This window comes from Doryrhamphus excisus, chromosome 8, assembly GCF_030265055.1.
Source record: "Doryrhamphus excisus isolate RoL2022-K1 chromosome 8, RoL_Dexc_1.0, whole genome shotgun sequence".
Classification (NCBI taxonomy): domain Eukaryota; kingdom Metazoa; phylum Chordata; class Actinopteri; order Syngnathiformes; family Syngnathidae; genus Doryrhamphus; species Doryrhamphus excisus.
The window spans coordinates 13,835,174-13,853,701 of NC_080473.1; the positions used below are offsets into that span (position 1 = coordinate 13,835,174).

General features: G+C 41.3%; 1 protein-coding gene across 2 annotated transcripts in view; it reads left to right on the forward strand.

Moving 5' to 3' along the window:
• Positions 1–416: 416 nt before the first annotated feature.
• The window catches only part of dner (delta/notch-like EGF repeat containing), a 42,016-nt gene continuing 23,904 nt past the window's right edge, over positions 417–18,528 (forward strand). The window contains exons 1-3 of one of the 2 annotated variants that reach the window (XM_058080960.1): positions 417–1,797; positions 1,869–1,986; positions 2,071–2,410. In XM_058080960.1, the coding sequence (XP_057936943.1) occupies positions 1,916–1,986; positions 2,071–2,410 (411 nt within the window). In that variant the 5' untranslated portion in view covers positions 417–1,797; positions 1,869–1,915. The remainder of the gene's footprint in view (positions 1,798–1,868; positions 1,987–2,070; positions 2,411–18,528) is intronic. The other variant, XM_058080959.1, reaches the window with a different exon arrangement.

The window sequence follows — 18,528 nt, forward strand, 5'->3', positions numbered from 1 at the left end:
CCGAAATTTAGTTCCGGGGATCCTCCGATCAGGGTTTTATGCAGCTGGAGTGTAAAATGTTGTGTTTATGAGTGCTGTTGCTAAGGGTGCCGTATGTGGGGGTGACAATTCCGAGGTCCCCCGACTGCCAATGGATCCACAAAGCCGTAATTAGTTTAAAAAAAGAGAACATACCGCTGCTATTAGCTGTGCTAGCTCACTTGAACATGGCCTGACATGGCCGTCAGCCTCAAAAACTCAACATACTCTGTCAAATGCCACATTAAAGTTTTTTTAACGTGGTAACCCAGCGTTATAGTTTTCATGGCGCAAAATGTATATCAGTCAACAAACTGCAGGTGAGTTCTACACGGCATCCATTTTTGTTTTGAGTTTGGCACGCATGCGCAGTGTGAAGCAAATTGGGCGGGGGGGAAGCTCGGTACAGGCCGAAACCTTCAAGCTAGCTTTTGTGATCGGCGTTGAAAGGCATTTATTGGCATAAATCGATTCCATACAATCCCAGCCTTCGGGGTAGTTTACAGAGGAATTAAAGTCAACGGCGGTTCTATAATATAACTTTTTTGTGCTTCAAAATGGAATCAAATATACATATATATATATATATATATATACATATGTGGTCGGACATGGAGGTGCATGGTCAGGTTTTACTGCTGAAATGGCGGCGCAGGTTGTCAAATCAAGCTTATTTCTACAGCCCTTAAAAGGGATAAAAGGTAACAAGCGGACGACAATAGCCATGAAATTTGGTGAGCAGTGAACAACCTATTTATCTACGTCACCATTTGTTAGCGGTATTGTTAGCCTCGCAGAGTGTTACTCAAGTAAAATGTAAATTTATAGCTGCATGATGGTTAGCTTGTTAGCCTCAATGATAGGAGATTAAGCAGTCCTTTCGGTCTTTAATATTACTTGGGTTTGGTTTAATAACTTGCCAATCAAATGTCACTAGTTTATTGGAAAATATAAACAATTATCCTATAAATCAGGGGTCTCAAACTCAATTTACTTGGGGTCCACTGGAGCTAGGGTCTGGGCAAGGCTGGGCCGCATCAGGTTTTCCCAAAAAAAAAAAACCCAAAAAACGCATTTATTAAAAACAGAAAAATATACAAACTTTTTCAGTGCTTTGGTTCCGATTTCCGACAAAAATAAGATGAAAAATAAATAAACAAATCAAGAATAAAGAAAATCAATCAATCAGTAACAAATAAATATAATAATAATAAAACGGCAAATAATAAAAACTTAAGAAACCACATATAGTTGGTGGGTAGACAAATTATTTTTTTCAGATTAAAATGAACAAAGCATTATTAGAGCCCTGTAGACATGACAAAACACAACTATAGTCACATTTATACTTTTTTTTATTTACAACATATTGCGCAACTGCAGGGTCTTGAGACACATGCTAACTCGCAAACTAGAGAGCTAGCGACCTAAACGGTAGCCTCCAAGTTATTTCCTTTAAACTTAAATAGCCAAAAACTTACCACTTCCACACGGATAGGGAGGATAACTATTAACAGTTATTTAACCTTTAACATGAACATTAATCAAACGTAATAATTTTTTCTGGGTACATGATACCATACAGCATCCATATCAAACTTGCACGGGCTGCACTAAGATTAACTTTCAAATCAAGGTGGGGGCCTCAAACTAGTGTCCTGCGGGCCACGTGTTTGAGACCCCTGCTCTAAATTGACTCAGAGCTTTGCTGATGTGGCTCCCCCAAGTGGCTGGGGCCATAAACACCCACATACTAGAGTGTTGATGCCCGGAGATACAGTAAGAATAATTTATTAAAGCTCGCTAGTGTATATTTTTTATCACCTTTATTGCTTTCCACCTCCAATCAGATCTTACACTTGATGTCATCCCTGTTACTTTGCGTGCCGTGGAAGCGATGCCAAGGAGAGAGGGAGTGTGTATGGAGGGGGCGGAGTATGTGCGTGTCGTCACTGTGACTCAGACATGGTGAAGAACAGAACACACACACACACACACACCCTCTCCCTCTGTTTCCCCCCTCTGCATCCATCTCAGCCAGTCTGCTTTCAGTGCCGCCTGCCTGAGATCCTGCTTCCACCTTACAAACCCACAAGAGAAGAAGAAGAAGAAGAGCATCAGGATGTCTCTGAGCTCAACACTTCCCTTCCTTCTCCCTTTGCTCCTGAGCTGCAGCGTCAGGGCCGTACCCGCCCTGTTCCAGCTGGCCCCTGACACCCCGGCACCGGCGGAGCCCACACCGACCCAGGCCGCACCCGGGCCGGACCCCTGCCAGGGACGACCCTGCCTCAATGACGGGCTGTGCCAAGCCCTTCCCTCACCGGGCGGACCAGAGGACACTTGGGAGTACGCCTGCACGTGCGGTCAGGGCTTCACTGGACGCAACTGTGAGGTGAGTCTCTGATGTCATCACTTGGTAAACATCTTCATCTTCAGCTCAAGCGTGAATGTTTTAGAAAGAAAAATGTGTGTTTTGAGATCAATCAAACAAAACGTGTTTTATTCATTTTTACTTTTGACTGAAAAGTAATCAAGCCTGGGTTTTTAGAGTTATGTTTCCACTTACTTTACACCCTATGCAGTTGAAAAACTTCCATAAACAGACATATATCTGCTTTATGTAAATTCATAGTACTATTTTAGGTAATTGTTGTGATACAGCTTTCCTGCATCCTGCGTGTATTCTATCATTTGTATGTGTACTGTAGAAGGGTTAGCTTTATAGCAAAGGAGCGTGTACCATCACCGAGACACGGAGGCAAGGGCTGCGTTGCTGTGGCAACAAGAGGAGAGAGCGGCCGCACACACGCAAGTGTAGGTGTGTGTGTCTATAAACAGCTTGTATTGTATAGCTGGCCTGGAACTCTTCTAATGAACCACGCATGCTGGTAAAGTTAAGAGAAATGATGTTAAAGCTGAGGGGACGGTTTCAGTCTACGTACCACGTACTACGTCCCATTGCTACCGCTATCCTCAGGGTTGTGGAAATGCTGGAGCCTACCCAAGCTGTCTTCGGGCGAGGGGCGGGGTACACACCCTGGACTGGTGGCCAGCCAATCACAGGGCACATATAGACAAACAACCATTCACACTCACATTCATACCTATGGACAATTTGGAGTCGCTAATTAATCTAGCATGTTTTTGGAAAGTGGGAGGAAACCGGAGTACCCGGAGAAATCCCACGCATGCACGAGGAGAACATGCAAACTCCACAAAGCGATTGCCGAGGGTGGGATTGAACTCGGGTCTCCTAGCTGTGAGGTCTGTGCGCTAACCACTTGTCCACCGTGCAGCCGCCATTGGATCCAAACATTCATTCATTCATTTTCTACCACTTTTTCCTCACGAGGGTCGTGGGGAGTGCTGGAGCCTATCCCAGCTGTCTTCGGGCAAGAGGCGGGGTACACCCTGGACTGGTGGCCAGCCAATCACAGGGCACATATAGACAAACAACCATTCACACTCACATTCATACCTATGGACAATTTGGAGTCGCTAATTAACCTAGCATGTTTTTGGAATGTGGGAGGAAACCGGAGTACCCGGAGAAATCCCACGCACAACATGCAAACTCCACAAAGCAATTGCCGAGGTCGGGATTGAACTCGGGTCTCCTAGCTGTGAGGTCTACTCGCCAACCACTCGTCCGCTGTGCAGTCCCCATTGGATCAAAACAATGGAAAAAAATACATATCCATTTAGTGCAGTTTTACTTTTCCTGTTCAGGATCAAATGGAAGCTGGAGCCTACCACAGTTGACTTTGGGTACGAGGTCACCGGTCAACTGTCATTGGTCGATTGCGAATGAGCCCACAAATCAAGACACCACCAAGGGGCCATATAGATCGTCACCTTTGAACCTTTGAACACATTCAAGGATACAACGATCCTATAAAACACATCCTGTAGTTCTCCAAATTATATTATTCCCAAATGCTGCGTTTACGATAATGGGACTTTTGCCGCTCCTAAGCAGCAGTGAGCTCTATGGTCAGCTGCCTTTATGAGTCATGCTGGGGCCGGAGAGAGCATCCACCAGCAGCACGGAGAGGATAAAACGAGTATGCTGCAGCATGACGGAAAGGAGGCTGCAAGGTGACTGGGTGAAGTTCACTTGAATCACCAACAGGTGGCAGCCATAAGCTCATTGGATTACCTTGTGCTTATGCATGCAACTTGTTTTTTTTTTGATTGGACACAGGGAAGTGTGGGCCTTTCTGTGTGCTGAACTGCAAAATGGAACCAATGACAACTGTCTCCTCCATCGTCCTGGTTTCCTTTCTTAGAACAGAAGCAGCAGCTGCAGTCGGTACCTCGGCGGTACCTGAACTGCACAAAAGCAAAGAACACATTATGATGGTGTCACTTCCTGAGCACATTCGCATTTATCCTTTTTATTAAAAGAATCGTTCATGAAAGCCATGAACAACATCAGTTTTCTTGCTCTTAGTCCGGAGCTCATGGCCAACACAGACCTCAAGTTTCGCTCAAGGGGATCATTGATTTTTGCCTCTTGCTCTTCTTTTTCTCTCTCTCTCTCTCTGCTTATCCCTTCTCCATGGAAACTGGAGCAGCAGTCAATTGAGATTTGCTAAATGACCTGATTGGAAGAACACAGCGCTGCTTTGCACCCTCTGCCCTCTCTGCATGCTTCGGTCGGGGAGGAAGAGGAACATAACAATGAGATACTGTAAACTCTCACTTTACCAACCTAAACCGTATAATTCATGAAAAATATGCTTCTGAAATATAAATGCCACACTTTTGTTTTTGTTTAACTCATTCATTCATTTTCTACCGCTTTTCCTCACGAGGGTCACGGGGGGATGCTGGAGCCTATCCCAGCTGTCTTCGTACACCCTGGAATGGTTGCCAGCCAATCACAGAGCACATATAGACAAACAACCATTCACACTCACATTCATACCTATGGACAATTTGGAGTCGCTAATTAACCTAGCATGTTTTTGGAATGTGGGAGGAAACCGGAGTACCCGGAGAAAACCCACGCGTGCACGGGGAAAACATGCAAACTGGGGTGGAATTGAACCCTGGTCTCGTAGCTGTGAGGTCTGCGCGCTAACCACTCGTCCGCCGTGCCGCCATTCAATCCCATCCATTTTGAATGAGATGGACCTTTGTTGATCTTGTCTCTGATGCAGAAGTACAAGCAAAATTGTGCAATCATCCGTCCATACATATACAACATAGGACAGGATGATTGGGCGATGAAGGAGGGGGGAAAAGGGGAACAACAAATGCAATTCCAAACTAAACTCCTAATGAAGGAACATAGTGTGGGACTGTTAAAAAAAACCTTGGCATACATTTGCACAAGTAAACACATTTTATTACACAAGAGCCACAGCTACCTGCAACCAATTAGCAGCTTTGGTCCCCATCATGGCCGCCTTGGGTTTGGGGGGGGGGGGGGGGGGGGGGGGAGTATAGCGGCAAAGGCGTCGAATAATGTGAGATATGAGTGCGAATACGCATGTCCTGGCCCGTAGAAATTGCCCCCGTCAGGTGCCCAATCTTCGCAGGGGGTGACTGCGATAAAACAGCAGTTGCCATGGAGACGTCGGTGGATGAGGCCAGACAGGAGAAACAAACATAGGTTGTCTTTTGGTAAAATCACAATTTGTGACAAGATCAATGAAGGGCCATTTCAGGTTTTCCAAAAAAACAAAAAAAACGCATTTATTAAAAACAGAAAAATATACAAACTTTTTCAGTGCTTCGGTTCCAATTTTCTACAAGAAAAGCTCTGAAAACATTCCACTGTTCTCACATATCTTAAGTTTTATTTTTCAGCACAAAATTAGATGAAAAATAAATAAACAAATCAAGAATAAAGAAAATCAATCAGTAATAAATAAGTATAATAATAATAATAAAACGGCAAATAATAAAAACTTAAGAAACCACATATAGTTGGTGGGTAGACATTTTTTTTTCAGATTAAAATGAACAAAGCATTATTAGAGCCCTGTAGACATGACAAAACACGACTATAGTCACATTTATACTCTTTATTTACAACATATTGCACAACTGCAGGGTCTTGAGACACATGCTAACTCGCAAACTAGAGAGCTAGCGACCTAAACGGTAGCCTTCAAGTTATTCCCTTTAAACTTAAATTGCCAAAAACTTACCACTTCCACACGGATAGGGAGGATAACTATTAACAGTTATTTAACCTTTAACATGAACATTAATCAAACGTAATAATTTTTTCTGGGTACATGATACCATACAGCATCCATATCAAATTTGCGCGGGCCGCACTAACATTAAACTTTCATATCAAGGCGGGGGCCTCAGACTAGTGTCCTGCGGGCCACATTTGGCCCGCGGGCCGCGTGTTTGAGACCCCTGATCTAACATACATATTTTTAGTCAGTTTGGGTGAAGTTGGTTATCTCAGTGAAAACGACCAATCCTGACAAGTCACTCTTGGAGTAAACAAGCTGTACCTTCATCCTAATTGTAACAATGTGTGTGTGACAGGAGCACATACAGTCGAGCCTGAGCTGCGTCCAATTAAGTGAAGCTCCAAGCTCATCACAAGCCTGTGTTCTCTTTGAAAGTGCTTGCTCGTTAGTGAGAGGAGAGAGGCTCCATCCGTTGAATGCTACAATGCATCACTCTGTGGGAGCCATGTTTGGTCTAATACCGTCGGGGCGCCTTTTCACTGTAACCCTTTTCTGCACCACAACACTCACTCAATTGTTAACGTGCACATTTGTCCTATTGCAGGAAGAGAGTTCACTCTGTGCATCGGTTTCAGCACTTTGGCTCATTCAGCATGAATACAGTGTATCTTTGTTTTGTTTTGTACTATAGTCACTTGAAGTTGTATGACATCCCTATCAGATGTGTAGTCCATCAAAGGTGACTTACCCCCAACTTGGTCCCGGGAGCCCAGTTCTGGTCAGATTTCGGTAATGAGAAATGTAGTTCCAATTGTTGTGGTCACTTAAGTAAAGAGTTTGGCTTCTCAAAACAATACAAAAAAACATTTATTAAAAACAAAAAAATTTGAAAAACTTTGCTTTGGTTCCAATTTTCTACAAGAAAAGCTCTGATAAAACATGTTCTCAAATATCTTACTTTTTATTTTTCTACACAAAATAAAATGAAAAAATAAATAAACAAATCAAGAATAAAGAAAATCAATCAATCAGTAATAAATAAATATAATAATAATAAAACGGCAAATAATAAAAACTTAAGAAACCACATATAGTTGGTGGGTAGACAAATTATTTTTTTTTTCAGATTAAAATGAACAAAGCATTATTAGAGCCCTGTAGACATGACAAAACACGACTATAGTCACATTTATACTCTTTTTATTTACAACATATTGCGCAACTGCAGGGTCTTGAGACACATGCTAACTCGCAAACTAGAGAGCTAGCGACCTAAACGGTAGCCTTCAAGTTATTTCCCTTAAACTTGAATAGCCAAAAACTTACCACTTCCACACGGATAGGGAGGATAACTATTAACAGTTATTTAACCTTTAACATGAACATTAATCAAACGTAATATTTTTTTCTGGGTACATGATACCATACAGCATCCATATCAAATTTGCGCGGGCCGCACTAACATTAAACTTTCATATCAAAGCGGTGGCCTCAAACTATTGTCCTGCCCGCGTGTTTGAGACCCCTGGCTTAAATGCTCTCCCTCAGCAAGGTGAATGTTGACAAAATATAGCCAGTTTTCTTGGAAAAGTGTTTCAAATATGTTAGATGGATTAGGTTTTGGTGGATTTTGATCTCCCGGGTCCGGGTCCTTAAACAGTGTGTCAGCATCCGATGCATGGCTGCCTCCTGTTAGCTTCTTCTCAGATTCACAGCTTGTCTGTTAAGTTGATCCTACAATATGTTACTTAATGAAGCCAACTGGGAGACAAGCCAGCACACTGTGGGATGTATGCGTGTGTTGGTATGTGTCCCCGAATATCTCTTTTGCTGCAGACGCTAAATGCCAGCCTAATCCGCCAAATCACTTCAGGAACAGCAGAACGGCTCCAGCAGAGAATGGAGTGGCGAGTTGTCTTCAGCCTCGGGGCCTTGCTGCAGACACAGCGATTAGCTCGTATTAACATCTGTGGCTGTCTGGGAAAAAGCCTCTTGGGGATTGTGTTGAAAATATACTTACGGAAAAAGATACTGGATGGAGTTTTGTTCAAAGCCACGTTAGCAACAGTTGGAGGATGACGTCGGTTGACGACATTAGAACGTCTTTAAACACAAATGTTACCTTATCCAGTCTAAATCCAGTCTAACAATAATATAGTAGTCTATCCAGCCATCAATTTTCTGTACTGCTATCCTCACAAGGGTTGCGGGCATGCTGGAGCCTATCCCAGCTGTCTTCGGGCGAGAGGCGGGGTACACCCTGCTGGACTGGTGGCCAGCCAATCACAGGGAACACATAGACAAACAACCATTCACACTCACATTCATACCTATGGACAATTTGGAGTCGCCAATTAACCTAGCATGTTTTTGGAATGTGGGAGGAAACCGGAGTACCCGGAGAAAACCCACGCATGCACGGGGGAGAACATGCGACTCCAAATTGTCCATAGCTATGAATGTGAGTGTGAATGGTTGTTTGTCCCTATGTGCCCTACCATTGGCATCAGGTGTACCACACCGCCCACCCAAACAATTAAACCGTGGTGACCTTTAAAAAATATATTCAACACCTCTTCAGGTTCAAACCTGTGATGAGAGCCATGATACCATGTCCGGTGTCATGATATAATATGAGACTCTGCCCTCATTCCTCTTTTAGGATCTCCATGGCAACAGAGCGATGACGGCAAAAGTCATGAGATGGAGAGTACATAATGCCAAGCAGGAGGTGTCACAGTGACATAATCTTTAAAAAAATAATAAAATATTGGATCTACTTTTGACACACCAGCCTATCTTTCAGCAAGTTTGCCAAAGACGGTACAAAACTAAGTCTGACAAAGATAGAAAAGGATGTTTCACTCTCACTGAGAGTGAAACATCCTGACTGAGACTAATTCCCAATGGCAGCAGGAGCAGCTTTACACCCATTTTTAGCAGGATGTCACAAAGTGACAGATTTTTAAAACAAACATGTCACCTTTCTCACCTCTTTTTCCCATTAAATCACGGCAGCAGACATTTCCTTCTTCTTCTCATTATGAAAAATGTCCCATTTCTTCATGAAGAAAGCTATCTATTTAACTAATTGACTTTTTATTTATACAATATTTCCTCTTAAAGGGGAATGGCAGTTTGTAATACTGTTGAATTGAAATGCTAATCCAGAAAGACAGTAAATTGATGTCAAGTGTCATTCACATATTTTAAAGTCATATTTGATAACTCATAAAAATGGGATTGGAAGTAAAGAAGCCAATGAATGTGAAATAAACATTTGTTTACTCATTGCAATGTTTGTATTCAAATGATACTCAATTGATCAGTAATTACTCTAAATGTATGTACCTTAGCCATTAGTTGATCAGTAACCACTCTAAATGTATGGGCCATAGTCATTAGTTCATCAGTAACCACTCTAAATGTATGTACCTTAGCCATTAGTTGATCAGTAACCACTCTAAATGTATGGGCCATAGTCATTAGTTCATCAGTAACCACTCTAAATGTATGTACCTTAACCATTAGTTGATCAGTAACCACTCTAAATGTATGGGCCATAGTCATTAGTTCATCAGTAACCACTCTAAATGTATGTACCTTAGCCATTAGTTGATCAGTAACTACTTTAAATGTATGGGCCATAGTCATTAGTTCATCAGTAACCACTCTAAATGTATGTACCTTAGCCATTAGTTGATCAGTAACTACTCTAAATGTATGGGCCATAGTCATTAGTTCATCAGTAACCACTCTAAATGTATGTACCTTAGCCATTAGTTGATCAGTAACTACTCTAAATGTATGGGCCATAGTCATTAGTTCATAAGTAACCACTCTAAATGTATGTACCTTAGCCATTAGTTGATCAGTAACTACTCTAAATGTATGGGCCATAGTCATTAGTTCATCAGTAACCACTCTAAATGTATGTACCTTAGCCATCAGTTGATCAGTAACTACTCTATACGTATGGGCCATAGTCATTAGTTCATCAGTAACCACTCTAAATGTATGTACCTTAGCCATTAGTTGCTCAGTAGCTACTCTAAATGTATGTGCCATAGTCATTAGTTCATCAGTAACTACTCTAAAAGTATGTGCCATAGTCATTAGTTCATCAGTAACTACTCAAGGTATGCGCCCTAGTCATTAGTTACTCAGTAACTACTCTAAATGTATGTGCCATAGTCATTAGTTCATCAGTAACTACTCTAAAAGTATGTGCCATAGCCATTAGTTCATCAGTAACTACTCAAGGTATGCGCCCTAGTCATTAGTTCATCAGTAACTACTCTAAATGTATGTGCCATAGTCATTAGTTCATCAGTAACTACTCTAAAAGTATGTGCCATAGTCATTAGTTCATCAGTAACTACTCAAAGTATGCGCCCAAGTCATTAGTTACTCAGTAACTACTCTAAATGCGTGTGCCATAGTCATTAGTTGTCCAGTAACTACTCTAAATATATGTGCCATAGTCAATATTTTTATATTTTTTCCACAAAAAAAAAGAAAAAAAAATATCTTGTTAAAATCCTCAAAATGACATCTACACCTTCGCCCTCATTAAAAGATGAAAGAACAAACAACAAGAAAAACCACAAAGATCATTATTTTGTCTCATATTACATTTGTGGGAAGTTATTACATTTACAGATTTTCACTTTCCCACATATGTAATAATTTAATAATAATAAATAATAGTAATAATAAATTCAGTATTACGTTTGCAGTAGGCAAATTTTATTACGTCTGTGGGTATAACAAGCCTGTTCTGGAAAGTCATTCACCCAACACCGTTTATTTGAATACATGTGGTGTACTATTACATCTCAGTGTGTATAACATGGATAAAACAGTCATATGCAGTACTGTATACTCCTTTTTAGCATTAGACACCTCAAGCATGGAAGCTAATATTAAAAGTCCGGCCAAGTGAATAATAGGTGGAGGTACAGAGTAGATCCATCATGTAAGACAGATGACCTGCCACCGCGACGTGACAAGGCTGCGTATGGGAGATGTAGCGCCATGTTATTTATCTGCTTCTGCGACAGGAGCATGTTCATAAAGGAGCCATGCAAAGCCACGCTGTGGTATATAGGAAGATGGCCTCCGGGGGGAGATGGTGCCCTGAAGCCTTCAACCTTGCGTTTAGAGGAGCGGTATAAATAGTCTTGCAGAACCTTTTCTTTTTTTTTGTGGAAAGGGGGCTTTAGTATTCTCATTGCTTCCTTTGTATTCTCATTATCTTTCATAAATCCCCTCATGTCAACTTTTGAGGAATATTTGTTTGTTTGCAAACAAATGGACCCCGTTGGGGGAATTGAAGCCATCTCCAGATGCGACATGAGCTAAGAAGAAATAAGATAATAAATGAAGATATATTAATCGGATGAGCTCTCCTGCTATTTGATGCTCCCAACCCCCCCCCCCCCCATGCCCGTAGTGAAAAAATGGATGGAGACACACATATTGCAAAACAATAGTTGTATGACATCCCCATCAGTGTACTACAGCAAGGGTGACTTACCTCCCAGTTGGACCCATTAGTCCAGTTCTGGTTGGAGATCCGTGAATCTGAGGAATGTAGTTCAACTTAGTTGCGGCTGGGCATTTATATTGCATCACAAGCACACTGTAAACCCGAAAGTTCAAAGTACTTAAATAAATGAAGTTATGCATACTCAAAAGTTCTAATAACTTAATTATGTCAAGTTTATTTAACATGTTGTTGTCATTTTGAGTACTTTTAACTAATATGTTTTGATTAAATTGTACTATGGCTATATTAAGTAAGATTAACTTAAAAACATAGTTTACATCAGGGGTCTCAAACACGCGGCCCGCGGGCCAAATGCGGCCCGCAGGACACTAGTTTGAGGCCCCCGCCTTGATATGAAAGTTTAATGTTAGTGCGGCCCGCGCAAGTTTGATATGGATGCTGTATGGTATCATGTACCCAGAAAAAAATATTACGTTTGATTAATGTTCATGTTAAAGGTTAAATAACTGTTAATAGTTATCCTCCCTATCGGTGTGGAAGTGGTAAGTTTTTGGCGATTTAAGTTTAAAGGAAATAACTTACGCTACTGTTTAGGTCGCTAGCTCTCTAGTTTGCGAGTTAGCATGTGTCTCAAGACCCTGCAGTTGCACAATATGTTGTAAATAAAAAGAGTATAAATGTGACTATAGTCGTGTTTTGTCATGTCTACAGGGCTCTAATAATGCTTTGTTCATTTTAATCTGAAAAAAATAATTTGTCTACCCACCAACTATATGTGGTTTCTTAAGTTTTTATTATTTGCCGTTTTATTATTATTATTATATTTATTTATTACTGATTGATTGATTTTCTTTATTCTTGATTTGTTTATTTATTTTTCATCTTATTTTGTGTAGAAAAATAAAAAGTAAGATATTTGAGAACAGTGGAATGTTTTATCAGAGCTTTTCTTGTAGAAAATTGGAACCAAAGCGAAGTTTTTTAAATTAATAAATAAAGTTTGATATGGATGCTGTATGGTATCATGTACCCAGAAAAAATTATTACGTTTGATTCATGTTCATGTTAAAGGTTAAATAACTGTTAATAGTTATCCTCCCTATCCGTGTGGAAGTGGTAAGTTTTTGGCTATTTAAGTTTAAAGGAAATAACTTGAAGGCTACCGTTTAGGTCGCTAGCTCTCTAGTTTGCGAGTTAGCATGCGTCTCAAGACCCTGCAGTTGCGCAATATGTTCTCCCGCTTTCATCCCTTATCTGTCCACTGATACTACATCAGCGGTTATTCATGCTTCAAGGCAAGCTTCAAAGCCATCAAGGTGAACCGCCACGGTCTTCATGGAAGCAGATGTTTTCAAAGAGGAGCTGCTCCTTGAAGCCACCGGGCTTGGAGGCGATGGATTCGGAGAGAGAGAAGGCATGATGGATGCTTTGATGTGCAGAAATAGACATCCATGAAAGGCTTGCCGACAAAAACTCTTAGTGGCCACGCGGAACACAAGCGTCGCTCTTGTGTTGCTGCAGGAATATAAAGCAGATGGTCGCACATTCAGCATTGATTTGCCTTGATTTGGTGATTTGGAAGGCACCATCTTGGATTCAAATGAGTGGGCTTTTATTTTGTAGCAGCAAAACAGGTGGGATGTTAGATGATCGGGCCGTACTGTACAGTAAATAAAGAGCTGAGAGGACGATTCCCAAGATGATTCACTTGCTGTTTATAAAGCACACAGTGTGAAGTTTGTGGTCTTATTACCTCCGCCAAGCAGGAACACATGACTGCAGTTGATGTTTTTGCTCATTAAGTAGAAAACAAAACACAAATATGATATGGGTACACTATTTTTGTTTTTTTTTTAACTTTACATTAACTTTACTCCCACAGTCCAAAAATCGACGCATCTGAAGACAACATTTATGTAAACATCTCGACAAATGAGAGCCTTATCATCCATTGCAAATGCTGACTGCTATGGGTTAGCATGTTAGCCTGACAAACAGGAGATCGGGGGTTTGAACGTCTGTTGGAACGTCATAAAAATACATAAACATAAATTTGAACTGGTGTCAAAATAAGATGGGTACTGTTAAGAATGAAACAATAAAAACCTTAACCTTTTGCTTGAACATGTTGCACAAAAGGAGGGCTGCATGGCGATCTAGTGGTTAGTGTGCAGACCTCACAGCTAGGAGACTTGGGTTCAATTCCACCTTCGTCCATCCCTGTATGGAATTTGCATGTTCTCCCCGTGCATGCGTGGGTTTTCTCCGGGTACTCCGGTTTCCTCCCACATTCCAAAAACATGCTAGGTTAATAAGCGACTCCAAATTGTCCATAGGTATGAATGTGGACATGAATTCTGGACATGTCCAAACCATCTCAGTCTGGCCTCTGTGACTTTATCTCCAAGGCCTCCAACATGTAATGTCCCTCTGATGTACTCCTTCCTGATCCTATCCATCCTGGTCACTCTCAACGAGAACCTCAGCATCCTCATCTAAAAATAAATTAAAAATCATTTAAACAGAAAAAACGGAATTTAGGAAAAAATAAAACATATTTGGGCTGCACGGCAGTCGAGTGGTTAGCGCACAGACCTCACAGAGACCAGGGTTCAATTCCACCCTCGGCCATCTCTGTGTGGAGTCTGTCTGTATTTGTTCTCCCCGTGCATGCGTGGGTTTTTAGCGTTAATTAGCGACTCCAAATTGTCCATAAGTATGAATGTGAATGGTTGTTTGTCTATATGTGCCCTGTGATTGGCTGGCCACCAGTCCAGGGTTTACCCCGCCTCTCGCCTGAAGACAGCTGGGATAGGCTCCAGCACCCCTGCAACCCGTGAGGTGTTATCTCCCTTTATCTCAACCGCCTGGTTGATGGGTTGCTTCTACCTTAGAGAATAAATGCTTTGGCTCGTGCACCATTCCCTCAGGCAGGAGTTGCCCTATTTAGTCTTCAGCATGAACATAAACTCAAAGACAACTTGAACACTCCAGTTACGATTGATTCAGTTCCCTGAGAGTATTGCATCGCTAACTTACTTTTATTAAAAACGGTTTCGGTAATAAAATTGTCATATGTCATGGCTGCCAGCTTCCTGACAGGTGACTACCGCCCCGTATCTCCACCCCCCTTCCACATGGGGGGGCGATGTTGACACTCCGAGGGAGGGAACCAAAGATGTAATCAGCGCCCTCGATGAAGAAATTACGGGGTTATTAAACGTATCATCTTTTCACAGCACGATGGGACTCGAATATCCCCGGAAGCAGATGGGTTGAGGGCAGGCAAACCCACACGCCGTGTTTTGCAGCGTTGCCTAATTGCTCCCTCTTGCTTCTGCCGTTACTATGGTAACTTGATCATAATAACAAAGACGCAGAAAGACTTTGCCAGCCATACAATCTTCAACATACTTACCTTGGGATGCGATTGCTGCATTTATTGATCTTTAATTTACCCCCTGAATGATAATTAGAATACATACTTTGTTTTGGGCTACCCAGAAAGATGAATAACGATTATGTTGCAGGTGCATTTTTAATCATCCGTGCCCTTCCGTCTGATTTGTATGCAATTAACTGAGCGATGAGGTCATTAAAATATACAGTACCCCTGCGGTTTAATCACCTTCAGCGCAAAATGAGTCACACTTCTTATGTGAGTGGCTGTGAAACTGGTGAAATGAAGCTTTCAGTTCGCTGCTGCCGAGAAACAAACAGATGGCAACGACCTCCTGAGGTTCAAAGTTGTTGCTGCCGAATGCTGAGAAAAACCTCAAAACATCACCAAAGTGGTGCAATTTGGATGGGAACCAAAGCTTTGTGAAATAACGTCTCTAAAGTCGCCCAGTCATGGTCGTGTGTGCTATTTGATGCCCCCCAACAGCCCCATGTCCGTAGTGAAGAAATGGATGGAGACACACATATTGCAAAACAATTGTGTACTACAGCAAGGGTGACTTACCTCCCAATTGGACCCATTAGTCCACTCCTGGTTGATCCATGAATCCGAGGAATGTAGTTCCACTTAGTTGCGGCGGGGCATTTATATTGCATCACAAGCACACTGTAAACCCGAAAGTTCAAAGTACTTAAATAAATGAAGTTATGCATACTCAAAAGTTCTAATAACTTAATTATGTCAAGTTTATTTAACATGTTGTTGTCATTTTGAGTACTTTTAACTAATATGTTTTGATTAAATTGAACTATGGCTATATTAAGTAAGATTAACTTAAAAACATAGTTTACATCAGGGGTCTCAAACACGCGGCCCGTGGGCGAAATGCGGCCCGCAGGACACTAGTTTGAGGCCCCCGCCTTGATATGAAAGTTTAATGTTAGTGCGGCCCGCGCAAGTTTGATATGGATGCTGTATGGTATCATGTACCCAGAAAAAATTATTACGTTTGATTAATGTTCATGTTAAAGGTTAAATAACTGTTAATAGTTATCCTCCCTATCGGTGTGGAAGTGGTAAGTTTTTGGTAAGTTTTTGGCGATTTAAGTTTAAAGGAAATAACTTACGCTACTGTTTAGGTCGCTAGCTCTCTAGTTTGCGAGTTAGCATGTGTCTCAAGACCCTGCAGTTGCACAATATGTTGTAAATAAAAAGAGTATAAATGTGACTATAGTCGTGTTTTGTCATGTCTACAGGGCTCTAATAATGCTTTGTTCATTTTAATCTGAAAAAAAGAATTTGTCTACCCACCGCCATTTTATTATTATTATTATATTTATTTATTACTGATTCATTGATTTTCTTTATTCTTGATTTGTTTATTTATTTTTCATCTTATTTTGTGCAAAAAAATAAAAATTAAGATATTTCAGAGCAGTGGAATGTTTTATCAGAGCTTTTATGTAGAAAATCGGAACCAAAGCACTGAAAAAGTTTGTATATTTTTCTGTTTTCAATAAATGTGTTTTGGTTTTTTTGAAAACCTGATGCGGCCCAGCTTTGCCCAGACCCTAGCTCCAGTGAACCCCCAGGTAAATTGAGTTTGAGACCCCTGTCGTAAGAGAAAAATGAATGATGACAAAAGGAAGTGATGCCAGAGAAATGACTTCATGTTTGCATCAGTACAAGAATATTATGTTGCAATGCCGTCCCAGTGAATGAAATGTATCTCCAACAGGAATATTCTTAGTTGCATGTTTTATCCCCTCCAGAAATTCCATCCTGCTCAAAAGATAACTGAATTGAATTTCTGTCATTTTGCGGTGCTTCGGCTGTATGATAGATTTGATGCCGCTCATTATTCTAGAACAGCTCGGTCTGGGGGAGGAACTATGTGTATTAATTCATTTAGAATTGGTCCCTTTACGCTGTGGCGTAACAATCAGACACTCACAAGTACAGTTAAAGGGAACATTAATCAAACGTAATAATTTTTTTCTGGGTACATGATACCATACAGCATCCATATCAAACTTGCGCGGGGCCGCACTAACATTAAACTTTCATATCAAGGCTGGGGGCCTCAAACTAGTGTCCTGCGGGCCACATTTGGCCCGCGGGCCGCGTGTTTGAGACACCTGTCTTACGCGTTGCTAGTGGTTGAGATAATGGTATAGTTCGACAATGCGGCATCTCTCAAAGAAACATTGCTGTGTTAATTTTTCAGGCATCACTAATTTCCTCAGTGAGCATATACCATGTTTTGTAATAATATAATAATGATATGTTCAGGAATCAACACTCTTTGCAGACTTTTGTAATAAATGCAAAGCTTATTTTGTGTGGAAAAAAAGCAGTTTGACAGACAGTGTGCTAATTCCTTCTCATTAATGTGTTTTGAAACTTCCTCAGGAGTGTTAACAAGGTTAGGACGTGATGCTAATAACACCACATGTGGTGGAAAATAAGTGGGTGGGGGGGGGGGGGGGGGCTTTTAAAGTCCATTCCGTATTACACATGTGAAAAATAAAAAGATATAAAAATGAATAGTCTCATCAAGAGTTTATTTGTCAGGAGACTCGCTTTGAACGTCATTACCATCCGTCTGTTTAGCCTCTTCTTCCCAGGTAGGCACTTTGTTTTCCTCCTGGTGGCATTAAGTCTGTTTAGTGAAAACATTTCAATAATAAAGTTGAAAACATCAGAAGAAAAATTGAGAGGCAGAAAATTTGGGATGCTTTCAAGCTTAAAAAAGCACAAGCAGGCGGATTTTCTAAGCTCAGCTTTGTCCTTCACCTTCAACATCCTTACAGGAATACTTTCCTCCGATTGTGCATAAATATTGATGAAGGGAACCAGCGTGATGGCTGCCAAGATGCATTTTGTCACAGCGGTATGTGTGTGTGTGTGTGTGTGTGTACTTGTATTCCGACGCTGGTGGTGCCCATTAGCAGACATTTCACACACCCGGTGGGGTGCATTGGGATCATCCGTTGAAATCTCACAAACACGAGCACATTCAACAGAAAACAGCATTTTATTACACTGAATATGGTGGAAACTTTTTTTTAAAAAACGACAAAATTACAACTTTTGCATGTTCTACTCGTGCTTTGGGTACTCTGGTTTCCTCCCACATTCCAAAAACATGCTAGGTTAATTAGCGACTCCAAATTGTCCATAGGTATGAATGTGAGTGTGAATGGTTGTTTGTCTATATGTGCCCTGTGATTGGCTAGCCGCCAGTCCAGGGTGTATACCCCGCCTCTTGCCAGAAGACAGCTGGGATAGGCTCCAGCACCCCCGCGACCCTCGTGAGGGTAAGCGGTAGAAAATGAATGAATGAATGTGTTCTCCTCCTATTTTGTGTGGAAGTAGTAACTTTTTGGCTTCTTGTTTTGTCTTTCCCCGCCCTCGGCCATCTCTGTGGGGAGTTT